Source organism: Nothobranchius furzeri, chromosome 18 (assembly GCF_043380555.1).
Source record: "Nothobranchius furzeri strain GRZ-AD chromosome 18, NfurGRZ-RIMD1, whole genome shotgun sequence".
NCBI lineage: Eukaryota > Metazoa > Chordata > Actinopteri > Cyprinodontiformes > Nothobranchiidae > Nothobranchius > Nothobranchius furzeri.
The window spans coordinates 22721206-22735715 of NC_091758.1; the positions used below are offsets into that span (position 1 = coordinate 22721206).

The following is a 14510-nucleotide window of genomic DNA, read 5'->3' on the forward strand; positions in this document are numbered from 1 at the left end:
AGTACGACTTACAAAGCATTCATTCCTACTAGAGATCACTGCAAATGTATCAGAAATATGAATAAATTTGACCTTTAAACAGATCAAATCAGCACTCTTGTTCCAGGACATGCTTGTCTCCAGGCCAAGGTGTGTGTGTGTGTGTGTGTGTGTGTGTGTGTGTGTGTGTGTGTGTGTGTGTGTGTGTGTGTGTGTGTGTGTGTGTGTGTGTGTGTGTGTGTGTGTGTGTGTGTGTGTGTGTGTGTGTGTGACAGCATACTATAGTTGTCCTTTTGTTATGCTGCTGATGACCTCTTTGACCCTCTTGCCCTTGTTCTTTCTCTCATCAGGTTCCTAGACTAATTACCTAGAACTGCAGGCTAAAGGATTTATTAATTTCTGTGTCTTGAAGGACTTAAGTGCTCTGGCCAAAGAACTTAGAGAACTGAGGGTAGAGGAAGGAAGCAGACCCCCAGTCAAGGTACAATGATTCAGAAGAGTAACATGAATTAAATGGAAACTGCAAACTTACCAAAACATCATTGCATTTACTTTGCACTCACCAACTCGCCTATTCAAAAAGATTTCAGTGTCTTTGAGGGATATTTCTATCTACTGAGAATTTTTGTTTAATGCAGAAAACAGGAATAATTGCTATTTTACTCATTGTAGATTTCTGACTGGCCTCATTTTGGAGAAACAGCAATTACACCCAATGCGACTGACAAGCTAAAGGCTAGTCTAAGCTGAGTTGTCCAATCTTTCGTAGCTGGTGACATGATTACCGCATTGACCCGAATATAAGACGAGGTTTTTTTTCATTGAAAACAATTTAAAATGTGGGGTTGTCTTATAATCGCGGTCTACCCGTTACACGCCCGTAGCAGCAGAGGGCGTCAGGCGGTGTGTTCTTAACAGGAGAAAAAAATGGAGACGAGAGGTCCGGAGCAGAGTGGACCGAAAACGGAGCAATACTAAGGCAGAGTTATGCGAATTTTAAGACGACGGTGGTCAATTCAGCAGAAGAGTCAAACATTGCATGCACGGATGTATTGGATGGCAGTGAGGATGGCGTTCTGGGAGGTGTCGGCAGGTGTAGCGATCTGATGCTGGGACCACAGCAGCATGAGTGTGAGTGAGTACAGCGAGGCAGAGGACGTCTGAATAAAAGCCTCATTTGACTTTTGATTTCACCTGTCAGCAAAGTTCTGACAGTTTGCATTAAAGTGGTACTTTTGCTCAGTATTTAAAAATTATTTAAAAAAGGATTTTTTTGTCCTTTCCTGAAGATTAGTCTTGGAAAAGGGGGTCGTCTTATATTCGGGTCAATAAGGTACTAGCGCATTTTATTTGTCTTTATGAATTTAAGAGTTTTTGACACAAGATTGCTTCCGCACATTTCCTCTGGTCATTAGAGACGTTTGTTCTAAGCACTGCCACATTGGCTTCAGTTTTCAGACATGGAGGTCACGATCAGTTTAAAACTGCTTTAAGCAAAATTTCTCCACAAACTAGCATTACTTTTAAGTTGACTTAGGTTTTTTGCTTTTAGGTAACAGATTACTCATCCTCAAGTGAAGATTCAGAGAGCAGTGCTGAGGATGGCGAGATAGTGGGGCATGACGGCACTGTTGCTGTCAGTGACATTCCTCGGATCATGTACGTTTTCCATTCTTAGTTTCCCTGTTTCCTTGTCAGTTACTGCTTGTCTTTTACATATGGCTTTGTTTGGAATTTGAACCATGCTAGAAGCTTGCCTGTATAGCTTACGAAGAACTAATTTATCAATGATCTTTGTGTGTGTGTGTGTGTGTGTGTGTGTGTGTGTGTGTGTGTGTGTGTGGTTGTATGTGTGTGTGTGTGTGTGTGTGTGTGTGTGTGTGTGTGTGTGTGTGTGTGTGTGTGTGTGTGTGTGTGTGTGTGTGTGTGTGTGTGTGTGTGTTTCAGGCCAGCATCACAGAACAGTGGTGAGGTGTATGGAGGGCTGGCAGAGGACGCTCTGGGAGATGCTTATAATAGCTCCAAGGACGGGACACTGGTGATGAGAGGGGTGATGAACGTGAACACGCTTACACACTCAGCCTCAACCTTACACACACACACACACACACACACACACACACACACACACACTGACAGGCTACATTAATCTCAAGAGAGGCCCAGCTCATGGGTTTGTTTACATTTTGCTAAATCTCATATGATGCCTTGTCTTTCAGGTTGAGGAGAGGAGGAGAGGGAGTCTCACTGAAAGTAATGGCTTTGGAAATCACAGTAACCATGGTAACCTCCCTGACCTGGTCCAGCAGAGCAACTCCCCCACAGCCACACCCACTTCTGCTCTGCAGGAATTGAGAAACATGGGGGAGGTCAGATCCTGACACGTCCTGCTTGTGCACATTAACTGTGTTGGCGTCTGCTGAGCAGTTTTATTAACTTCTTTTTGCAGTTTGGTCTTGGTGGGTCCAAAGCATCATTCACCCCATTTGGTGATCCACGGGTTTTCCAAACGTCTCCAGGTGAAATGGATGATGAGAACTCAGCAGCAGGTGGAGTTTTTGAGTTATTTTTCTGCTAAATCAATGATGGGTGATAACATTTGTTAAAGTATGTTCTTTTTTTTTTTCTTCACCTTTCCTTTCTAACCGTAGCCATGTTCGCCAACGAGCTGCTGAGGCAGGAGCAGGCCCAACTAAACGAAGCCAGAAAAATCTCAGTGGTGAACGTTAATCCGACAAACATCAGACCTCACAGTGACACACCAGAGATCCGGAAATACAAGAAACGCTTCAACTCGGAGATCCTATGTGCTGCACTCTGGGGTAAAATGAAAAATCTTCCTCATTCTCATTTTCATTTTTGCATTCTTGTTTTCTTTAATGCGTTTTGTGCTTTTAGGTGTGAACCTGATGGTGGGGACCGAAAACGGTTTAATGCTGCTTGACCGAAGTGGACAGGGAAAAGTTTATAACCTTATAACCAGACGGCGCTTCCTACAGATGGATGTTCTGGAAGGACTTAATGTTTTAGTCACCATATCAGGTAGATAAAACCTCTCTGATTGGATCGTAACACACACTTGTGTTTATTTTAGTTCAAATACATTCCGTGTGTACCTAGATTAATATTTATGTCTCCTCTTTTCTCAGGGAAAAAGAATAAGTTACGAGTGTACTATTTGTCCTGGTTGAGGAACAGAATATTACACAACGACCCAGAAGTTGAAAAGAAACAGGGTTGGGTTACAGTTGGAGAACTGGAGGGCTGTTTGCATTATAAAGTTGGTAAGAAAAACTTCAGCAAAGTAAATAAAATTGTAGGCTTGAATTTTTTATCATTTAACTAAAGGCTGTAAAGATTTTATGATGCTTTTTAAAGATATCTTCACGTTTCAAACAGAAAACCAAGTATTTAGAAATTCCCTCAGAATGTATTTAGGCACTTAAATGTATCATTTGAAGAATTTAGAGGTTTAAAACCTGCTCTTTTTGTGGGCTTTTGTCATGTTTCCAGTTAAATATGAAAGGATAAAATTCCTGGTGATTGCACTTAAGAACGCTGTGGAAATCTATGCGTGGGCACCTAAACCCTACCACAAGTTCATGGCCTTTAAGGTACAAAAACCTCACATATAAACACGTTTTTTATGTCTAGCATCAGAAAATAATGCTTTAAACTGACAGTTTCAAAAGTTTCTTTTAGAAAAACATTTCCACTCTTCTCTGATTTTAGTCATTCGCTGAGCTGCAGCACCGCCCTCAGCTGGTTGACCTCACAGTGGAGGAAGGTCAAAGGTTAAAAGTCATCTATGGCTCCAGTGTGGGCTTCCATGTCATCGATGTGGACTCCGGCAACCCTTACGACATTTATATCCCCTCTCATGTTAGTATTGGTCTTTGCTTTGTAGCTTTAAGACAGTTCCTTGATTAATTGCCATGCAGCTAAAGGACTAACATCAAATTTAACTTTGCACCTGATTTATTTTTATTTTTCTAAATGTTGTGTTTGGATCAACTATGTAGAGCAGAAATACAATGATGTACTCTTGTAACAACGGACAAAGCATACCACGTTGGGCTTTGGATTGTAGAAAGAGCTCATAGGATGAAAGAAATTTAACTTGAAGACCAAGTTCACAGAGAAAAAAAACACATTTTTTGCGTGTAACTTTTGAAATACGATCAGTCACTCTGAGTTTCACATGCAGGCTAAATGTGAAAGGAGTCTTGCTACAAGTACTTTACACCCAGGCTGAATATAAAAATGGTCTTCTACCCCTATTTCCTGCATTAGGCGTCAATAGAAAATAGATGAAGGAATGCTTGGATTTGAAAAGCCTGTCAATTTTAGGTCACATTGTGAAATTTACATTCAGGGTCTCACCCATCTTGGCTTGCGACTTGAAGGGCAGTTGTTGTTATAGCATCCGAGAGAAAGCAGAGCACCTCTTGGCTAGTAGAAGCTAACTGTTGGCAACCATTAGCATTAGCAATGTGACCGAAGTCCTTCAGGCTTGTGTTAGTTGTGGAGATAAAACATCAGTGTTGCCAGTGGCAGAGTCGTGTTGCTGTTGGACAATCAGAAGTGAGATATCTAAAACTCCAAATCCTGCTGTCTGAAGCTCCCCTCTGAGCGCCAGAGCTCTTTTTCCCCACAAAGATTGACTCACAAGGCATTTGTTTTATGTTAGACCACTGAAAATGTGTTTTAAAAAAGTGAACTTGGTCTTTAAAGCAATTCAGTCATTTTCCTGATTTTGTGGAAATATTTCACCAAACAAAGACTGAATGGAGATGTGAGTGTTTAAAGGAATCAAGCATTAAACCCTCTGATCTGGCATGAAAGGTTTTCTGTTTCCTTTAAGTAAAAGGTAACCTGATTTCTAAAAGATTTGTATAAGAAATTTTGGTAACATTTTGGATCTAAATCTTGTTTGGAGAGCTGGACCCTATTACTGTAGCCTGTGCGCTATGGCTATTTATCTAGAAGTACTCTTATGATTGTCTATTATGAATTTTGAGGTTCTAAAATACTCGGGATGTAACGTTGCACGTATTCATACCACGGTGCAGACGTTAGGGATGGGCAGCAACCAGACAAAAAATACATTAGTCACTATTCTCTTCAAGAAAAGAGCACATCATTCTCTATTAAATGCAGTTTGTGAACTGACACAAGAGAAAAGACGTAAAGATCTCTAAAAATCGTTTAAAGCAGTGACTAGTTCAGAGGACACACCTGTGTGGAAAAGTTTTATAGTCCCGATTCCTGGCAGCAAGTGAGACAATGGAAGGTGGAGTTATGAAAAGCCGTTAACATTTTTGTGCACTGCAACTCTTCAGTAACTCATTAATGATAAATTATGTAGGTGTGACTGATGCATGCTGTACCACCCTCAATAAAATTTAAAATATGTTCTGCCACTAGCTTCAATAACCCCATATAATGACTGATCCACCTCTGTGCTTAACAGTTAGAACATTTTCAAAGACTCAAGTATATATATATATATATATATATATATATATATATATAATATCTATCTATCTATCTATCTATCTATCTATCTATCTATATATATATATATATATATATATATATACATACATATATATAATATCTATCTATCTATCTATCTATATATATATATATATATATATATATATATATATATATATATATATATATATATATATATATATATATATATTCATCACTTTTCTATTTTTGTCTGTAAAATTCCACAAATTAAATTGAAAAAGAAAACAACCTGCTGGTGAGAATGTTACAAAGTTGCCTTTTGGAAAGCCTTTAATCGTGCTTAAAAGAGCACCCACACCATTCCATGTCAGTGTCAATAAAAATGAAAGCTCACTGTTTCCACCTTTCATCCATGCCTGTTTTCTCTCTCTCCCTCCCTGCCAACCTCTCCTCCGATGTGCCAAACAGATGAAGGTGACATGCTGCAACCGCCCCTGTAGATTAGACCACTAAATGTGTAGTAAACCCTAGTGGATCTACGAGTGTGTCACTTGTATTTATGTGCAGTTCACTAGCATTGCTGTTGATCAAAAGTGGGTGTGTATAATTAGGCATGTCTCACCCATGGCAGACGTCACGGCATCAAGGCTCTTATGCAATGAGTTTGCAGTCAAACAGTCACATTTCCTGTTAAATCTAAGTTAATAATTAACAACCAGATATTTACTTTTAATGCAAAAAACTGTTTGTCAGTGACATCACAGTTCTATTGCTGCTGATGTTCTAGAAAAGAAGTTTAAAACGTGTTGTAATAAGTGGGAGCTATTTGGTATTTGGAGCTCCTGTGCCAAAACATTCTTTCATGGGTTGAGACAAGCTGGTTGTTGTTTGGTTGAACTGTCATCTGAAGTCTGAACTCAACATAACCTGCTGGGAAAAAATAATTATCTCTTGGCGACAGTTGGTTTTATGTGTTTAAATTTGACAGATGTTTCCTTATTTTCAATTATCTTTATTGGTCTGTAACTTACATTTTGAATTTACTAGTTACCACACGCGTGCGCGCACACACACACACACACACACACACACACACACACACACACTGCATTTAAATTCTAGTAAAAACACAGTTTTAAGGATAGTTACATTAGAAACATTCATTAACATATCGGTATCAGTTCGATAAATTAAACCAGGCCGATATTAACAACCGATATTTTTCCAATCTCGTCTCCATTTGTTGCTTTTAGGTGCTCACAGTAGACCCTCTGTTTCAGAGGGTGAGGCGGGTGATATGTAGTTGTTTAGTCATGTGAACAGTGAATGAAATCATCTCAGAACCATAAATGTGTGTGGTGTGTGTACATAATAACATAAATTCAGCTTTAGTAATTTTCATTCTATACAAAATCTGCTGATTTTAGAAGCATTAATGCCAGTATATTGGTTATCGACCATAACAGTGATCTTAATATCGGTATTGGTCCCAAAATTTCATATCGGTGCATCACTAGTTTAAAGTCACTGAAGTCTATTTGTGGCTGTTTCTCCATTAGATCCAGAGCCAGGTGACGCCCCATGCCATCGTGGTGCTCCCAAAGACTGATGGGATGGAGATGCTGCTGTGTTACGAGGATGAGGGAGTATACGTCAACACTTATGGTCGAATCACCAAGGATGTGGTGCTACAGTGGGGAGAGATGCCTACCTCTGTTGGTATGCCTTAGTCAAGTATAATTAGATGTTTTAAAAATAAAATGAAACATTTGATGTATTCTTGTAGTCATGGATTAAGCCTGCCATGTTGGTATTGTAGAAGGAGCTCATAGGAAGAAAGAAAAAAATACATTAATTTCATTTACGTGAAAACCAAGTTCACGGAGAAACCAATTTTTACTTGTTAGTTTTGAATTGAAACGATCGATCTCTCAGTTTTACATCCAGGCTGATTGTAAAAATGGTCTTCTACCCCTATTTCCTGCAATACCCACCAATGGACAGGGACATGTTTGTATCAGAAAAACCTGTGACAGTTACACTTCATGATGTCAAACTGGCATTCATGGACTCACCCATCTTGGCTTACGCCGGGGAAGGCTGTTGTTGATTTCGCATCCAGGAGAGAGCAGAGCACATCTCAGCTAGTAGAAGCTAGCCATTAGCAACTCCACAACACAGAACTTCTTCATGCTTGTTTTATTTGTAGGGATAAAACATCATTGTTGGAAAGCAGAGTCATTGGTTGAGTCACATTGCTATTAGCCAACCAGAGGCGAGATGTCCAACTATCAGGAAAATAAGCCTGCCATCTTCAGCTCCCCTCTGCTCTGGTTCACTTTTAGTTAACAGTAGCGCCAGAGCTTCCTTCTCACAGAGAACATCTCACAAGGCATTCATTTATACTAGAAACCACTGCTAATGTATTGAGAAAACTAGTGAATTTGGTCTATAAGAATGATACTTTGGCCACTTTGAGGTTTGTTGATTTTTCCATAGTAGCAAAGAGCTTTCTGAATGCCCAAAGGTTTAGGGAAGGAGTTTACACTCAACAATAGTTACTAGTTAATCCTGTCATGTCTTGCCTAAATGCAGAGAAAGCAGTATAAGACAGTAGGCCCAATATGAGTATTTCTTTATAGATAATTTATAGAAATGAAAGGATGATGCAGAACTCCTCAATTCCTATATGCCCTAGGTCTCTTCACTCAGCTGACAAACTCTTGCTGTGTGTTCCAAAAATGCAGTACGAGACTCGTGGTGAATGTGCATAGAAGTACAAATAGCTTGCCTCTCTCGGTTCGTTCGGCCTCATCTATCAATCTGTTTAAATCTGGTCTCAAAACCCACCATCGCTTTGGGTACTTGATCCAAATGGGCAGGGCTTTCGCTGGTGTGATTGTTTACAAGTTTTATCATGTAGTACTTTCTTCTCTCTTTTTAAATGTTTTAATTTTTTATTTTGATGTTGTTTTTAGCACTTTTTATTTCATTTTACAAAAGTTTTTGGCCATTACCAGATATTTCCCTTGTGTTTTAATCAGTTCTTTTTTCCACCTCGTGATTTGGCTATTTTATCTTGTTTCCTTTTATTGAATGTCAAGCACTTTAGTCAGCTGTCATGCTGTTGTTAAATGTGCTATATAAATAAATCTGGATTGGATTGGATGACGGGTGTAGAAAAATGAACAGGGATTAGTACACTATAAAAATGATCTGTTAAAATTGAACCAATAATTTTAGCGAAACAATTTACATTCAGTTTAAGTAAATTTTAACCAGAATTTTAAGTAAACCTTACCCAAATTACACAGCTAAAAAACTACTTGAAAAAATTAAAGTCAAACACCATTGTTGCATTGGTATTTAATGTAAAATATTAGATACATTTTAAACAATTTATTTACTTGTAATTTAATCAATTAATTAGTTAAAGATTAACTAATGTATTTACATATTTTCTATTAAATTAGATGGTTCAAGTCAAACTTTCTTTCACCTATGATTCCTCAAATAAATTAATTATTTTAGGAATCGTGATACAAAGGACAATACTTCTACGAATAACAATTTATTCAACTAAAAGCACTACAAAAACAAAAACCCTGACAATTAAAGAAATGCTTTACATGCTGCAATATTTGCCCTAGAAAGGAATTAAATGATGGTTGAGGACAAATTAGTCCCAAAGTAGTCCATGGGACAGGAGAGAGGTAGTTTGACCCCCTGTTCGAGGTTAGACAGACAATCATGTAAATCATTTGGGTTGATTTGGTCTTGCCTTCTTCAGAAAGAGTGGTGGTTCTCCTAGTGGATAGATTCAGCTGCCCCTTCTAATGATTTATTACTTGGGGGTGCTGCCTGTGATGAGGATGTACTAGATATCCTGAGTTTGTTGTAGGCGTCAGATGAGTCTGAACAGGAACTAGGCTAGGGACAATCTCTCTCTCTCTCTCTCTCTCTCTCTCTCTCTCTCTCTCTCTCTCTCTCTCTCTCTCTCTCTCTCTCTCTCTCTCTCTCTCTCTCTCTCTCTCTCTCTCTCTCTCTCTCTCTCTCTCTCTCTCTCTCTCTCTCTCTCTCTGTGTGTGTGTGTGACACTCCTGTAGATAAAAGATGTTGTGTTTTCTCAGACCTGTGCTAAAGGAGTCACTAGAGGTTTAATGGAATACTATATTTGTTTCATAGCACCATCCACACTTGAAAGGCCCCCACAAATAAGAGCAGCCTTGATTATTGCAGATCAAAGGTAAAAAATAATGTTATAGAATATTATAGAACAAAAAATAAAAAAAGTTGTATAAAATAATCAGACTTACCAGTGGAAAGGAAAGAAGGGGGAGTTTGGTAGGCAGAAACAGCCACTTATGCATCTCTGGACCTTTTAAATTCCCTGTGATTTACTGCCCTCATTTGGCAGGGAGGGGGATTACACGTGCAGACAAATGCAGCTGCATGGACACTCACAGGCCACTTTATTAAGTACACCTGTCCAACTCCTCGTTAACACAAATGACTAAAAAACCAATCACATGGTGGCAACGTATTGCATTTAGGCATGATGACATTCAAGACGATCTGCTGCAGTTCAAACTGAGCTTCAGAATGGGGAAGAAAGATTGAAGTGACTTTGAGCATGGCATGGCTGTTTGTGCCAAACGGGCTAGTCTGAGTATTACAGAAACTGCTGATCTTCTGGAACTGTCACGCACAACCATCTCTAGGGTTTACAGAAAATGGTCCGAAAAGGGAAAACATCCAGTGAGCAGCAGTTCTGTGGGTGAAAATGCCTTGTTGATGTCAGAGGCCAGAGGAGAATGGCCAGACTGGTTCAAGCTGATAGAAAGGCAACAGTAACTCAAATAACCACTTGTTACAATCAAGGTATGCACAAGAGCATCTCTGAGCATACAACACATTGAACCTTGAGGCAGAAGCGCTACAGCAGCAGAAGATCACACCGGTGCCACTCCTGTCAGGTAAGAACAGGAGACTGAGGCCCTGTACACACGTAGCCGGGGATCTGCCAAAACGTAGATATTTTTCTACGTTTTGGCCTGTCATCCACACGAAAACTGAGTTTTTTCACACGAAAATTGATCTTTTTAAAAACTCCGGCCAAAGTGAAGATCTGCGTTTTCTCCGTTTTGGGTGTCTGCGTGTGGACGGACAAAACCGGAGTTTTAAGGTCCGCAACGTCACTTTCCGCGACAAACAATGCTGACATCACGTGTGCGACCTGTGTTTACACTAGCCGACAGCATGGATGCCCTCAGAGCTGCGCTCGCTTTATCAACTGTCCAAGAACTTTTTGCTCGTTTGTTTTTGCAAGCAGAATTACTGCTCCTTGCGGAAGACCACAGACGAAGGACGAGGTTAAGAATGGGGGAAGTACTGCCGCCTACGGGTCTGGCATGTCCTTAACAACGTATTTATCCGGGTACATGTGGACAGAGTTTTTTTTTTAAAAACGAGGTGGTGTGGTTGCAAGTTTTTGGAGGGGCGGATTTTAAAAAAAAAACCCGGCCACGTGTGGACTAGGCCTGAGACTACAAATCACAGGCTCACCAAAATAAGACAATAAAGGAGGGAGGGGGGGTGGGGGCTGGTGCCGGTGTCTATCTCCAGTGGTCAATGGGCAATCAGGCAGGGTACACCCTGGACAGAGTGCCAGTCCATCGCAGGGCAACACAGAGACACACAGGACAAACAATCATGCACACACACACACACTCTCACCTAAGGACAATTTAGACAGACCAATCAACCGAACAGTCATGTTTTTGGACTGTGGGAGGAAGCCGGAGTACCCGGAGAGAACCCACACATGCACAGGGAGAACATGCAAACTCCATGCAGAAAGATCCCAGGCCGGGAAGCTAACCCAGGACCTTCTTGCTGCAAGGCAACAGCTCTAACCATTGCGCAGCCCATTCAACAGTTAATGGAAAATGTAATTTTTTAGATAAAATATTGGCTCATGAACTTGACTTCCAGAGTTCAGAGGTCTTGTTTGATGTCAAACCTATCTCAGTAATATACTTTTTATATTGTGTAATGTGCAATAACAACAGGGGTTGCTCAACAAAATGCCTGTGAAACCTTAGATCTCCCCCCACAAATATGACAGAAAGACGTGACTTTGCAACTGCAACTATATCATCTTTAAAAACATTTCTGCAAATTTCTGCTATTTTTTTCCAGCCTATATCCGTTCGAATCAGATAATGGGTTGGGGTGAGAAAGCCATAGAGATCCGTTCTGTGGAGACGGGCCATCTGGACGGAGTCTTCATGCACAAACGAGCTCAGAGACTCAAATTTCTGTGTGAGCGGAACGACAAGGTAATTACAACACAGAATCTAGAGGGTGGTTCTGATGACACAAGCGATCGGGTATATTTGATACTATAGATGACAGAAATCCACAGAAATAAACATTTGTGTTTATGTTCTCTTTATTCCAGGTTTTTTTTGCATCGGTGCGTTCTGGCGGCAGCAGCCAAGTATTCTTTATGACACTCAACAGGAACTCTATGATGAACTGGTGATGTGTCTCATCCGGTCTGCCTCACTCATCCGACGGACAGTCGGAAAACCCACCTCTCGCCTCGCTGCACATCAAACAAAACAAACCTGACTAATCAGGGCGGCCATTAAAGAACTCTGTTAACACTGGAGAGACTTTTACGGTTTGGAAGAAAAATATATATGAAGAGACTAAATATTTTATGGTGAGTTTGATCATGCAGACGCTACTCAAATGACTGGAACCGACTTCCTCCATCTTCTTCTTTTGTAACAGCACTTTGTTCCACTGGATTTAAGAGTTTTCTATTCCCTTCTCCCTGTTCAGATCCCATCATCGCTTTTGTACTCTCACTGCCATGTTCTCGATTTTCCTTAATTTCCTTTTCACAAAGTACGGAAACTAGAGTGAATGAATGGAATTTAATCTAAATTCAAAAGTACTTTGGAATGAAAAGATTACAAATGTTGTTTGAATGTATGTGATGAAAGCTGCAGCCTCCATTTCTGGTGCTCTGGGCTTCTCTTGTTGCCCTAAGACGTTTCACCTCTTCGCGTCAGTTCAGAGAAGTAGCCCCCCCACTCTGGAACAGTATTTCTTCCATCTTTATTTTCTTCCAACCATTCCTCTTTTTGGCTATTTTAAAATCTGAAGGTGCTGCATCAGTAATATTTCAGTCTTTTTCTTTCTTCATGAAATAGTTTTGAGTCAGTCAGTCTTTGACACTTGATGACGCATATTGCACGTCAATGCGCACGCGCGCGCGCGTGTGTGTGTGTGCGCGCGCAATATGCTGGGAATGTCATTGATCTTGCTTGTAAACTTTGACCCTATGAGTTTGTTTACATGCAGAGATAATACTTTTATCTTGGTATGAATTTCATGATCAGGTGTGTGTACACACCTAGTCTATTTTTTAAAGAAGGCATTATTGATGGTTGAATTTTGGAGTTTAATGTTTGGATTATTTGCTCCACATTTCTGTCGGTGGTAAAAAGATACTGAATATTTACCACTGTGTGCATGTTGGAGGCACATCTCAGTAAAATGGGATCTCCTTTTAAAACTCACTCTCTCTCCTTGTTGGCTGTTCTCATTTAAGGCTTTTAACTGTTTGTTTTTATTTTTCCAGTGCCTAGCATGACGCAAGCAAAATGTATGGAGGACACACGTTTATTGTTATTGATCTCATTAGAACCTTGTTTTTTTGCTTTTTGTTGTTTTTTTAAGTTTTTCAATTATGACTACATTAAAACTGTTTTGGGATTTGAGTGTGTTATCTAAATGTAACAAATGTCTACAAACCCCCTTACCCAAGTGGAGATGTGCATTAATCCTTTAAAAATGTATCTTTGTTTTTCTGAAAGAGCACCTAAATAATAAATAATAAAGTTTACAAGTCAAAACACATACTACTGCAGGTTGAGGATAGCTGTGTTATTCCAATTAACATTTATTTTCTCTTAAAAAACATGCTCAAAGAAACAATAATATAAATGTCTGTTGATACTCATTTTATCTGAAGTTAAAGAAGTTATTCCAAAGAAATTTCGGTTTTGAAGATTTAAATAAAACTGTTTCACATCAATGGTTGCAAATCTAATAATCAGAGCTGCTGCTTTTAATTCTAGCAAACTGACATTGTTGCTTTTTTTAAAACATGTTAACTGAGTTCAAACAAGTTTAGTAACTATACATTTTCTAAAATAATAGGAATTACTTCCTTCTTAAAACCATCAATATGCTGTTGAATGTGGTAAGATAAGAAAGATGAATCCACGTTCTTTTCATGTGAGTTATTGTTTCAACTCTGAAATGTTCTGATTTACTGTTGTTTTAGCTCACCTGAACATGCTAACATTTTAGCAATAAGAGTCGAGTCTTCCCCTGGTGTTCATCCAGGCTTCTGAGCGTTCTGATGGAGTGTGATTGACATGTTTTTACAGTTCGTTCATGTTTAAAGTACAATTCTGACTGTCAAGACACTGAAATCCCTTATTTTAATGATGAAATCCATTTTTCTGTTTGACTTTCTTAATTTTTGAAGAGCAAGAGGGGTTTATTAGCTTTTTAATGCTGTAAAACGGAAATAAATGAAATAACCTCATGGAAATCTGAGTTTTCTTTATTTTTTTCTATCGGCCTGTTTTTCTGTAAAACCACACTTGGACCCTGAGACTTTGACCACCTGAGTTTATCATTAACGCAGTGTGTGTGTGTGTGTGTGTGTGTGTGTGTGTGTGTGTGTGTGTGTGTGTGTGTGTGTGTGTTTGTGTGTTTGTGTGCTTATTAGATAAACTGGGGAAATTAACTGTAGAAGGGAAAAGGATAGACAACAAGAAAGTGACTTTGTTACGACAACCAATAAGGAATCATCTTTAAGCACCAATAAAATTTTAGCACCAATATAACGTCAATCATGCAGTATAAAAGTAAGAGTGATGTTTTTGTTAGAATATTTGCAGATAAGCTGAAATTCTCTAAAACAGCTGCATTTCTGTTTATTTATAATGGATAATAATAAC

The 14510-nt window shown here is 39.3% G+C and overlaps 1 protein-coding gene across 5 annotated transcripts in view; it reads left to right on the forward strand.

Moving 5' to 3' along the window:
- The window catches only part of tnika (TRAF2 and NCK interacting kinase a), a 90434-nt gene extending 78199 nt beyond the window's left edge, over window positions 1–12235 (forward strand). For all 5 annotated transcript variants that reach the window (XM_054741736.2, XM_054741737.2, XM_054741739.2 and 2 more), the window contains 13 exons: window positions 392–460; window positions 1532–1638; window positions 1927–2029; window positions 2199–2348; window positions 2429–2528; window positions 2631–2801; window positions 2878–3021; window positions 3129–3263; window positions 3493–3593; window positions 3712–3861; window positions 7020–7179; window positions 11662–11801; window positions 11924–12235. In XM_054741736.2, the coding sequence (XP_054597711.2) occupies window positions 392–460; window positions 1532–1638; window positions 1927–2029; window positions 2199–2348; window positions 2429–2528; window positions 2631–2801; window positions 2878–3021; window positions 3129–3263; window positions 3493–3593; window positions 3712–3861; window positions 7020–7179; window positions 11662–11801; window positions 11924–12007 (1614 nt within the window). In that variant the 3' untranslated portion in view covers window positions 12008–12235. The remainder of the gene's footprint in view (window positions 1–391; window positions 461–1531; window positions 1639–1926; window positions 2030–2198; window positions 2349–2428; window positions 2529–2630; window positions 2802–2877; window positions 3022–3128; window positions 3264–3492; window positions 3594–3711; window positions 3862–7019; window positions 7180–11661; window positions 11802–11923) is intronic.
- The last annotated feature ends 2275 nt before the right edge of the window (window positions 12236–14510 follow it).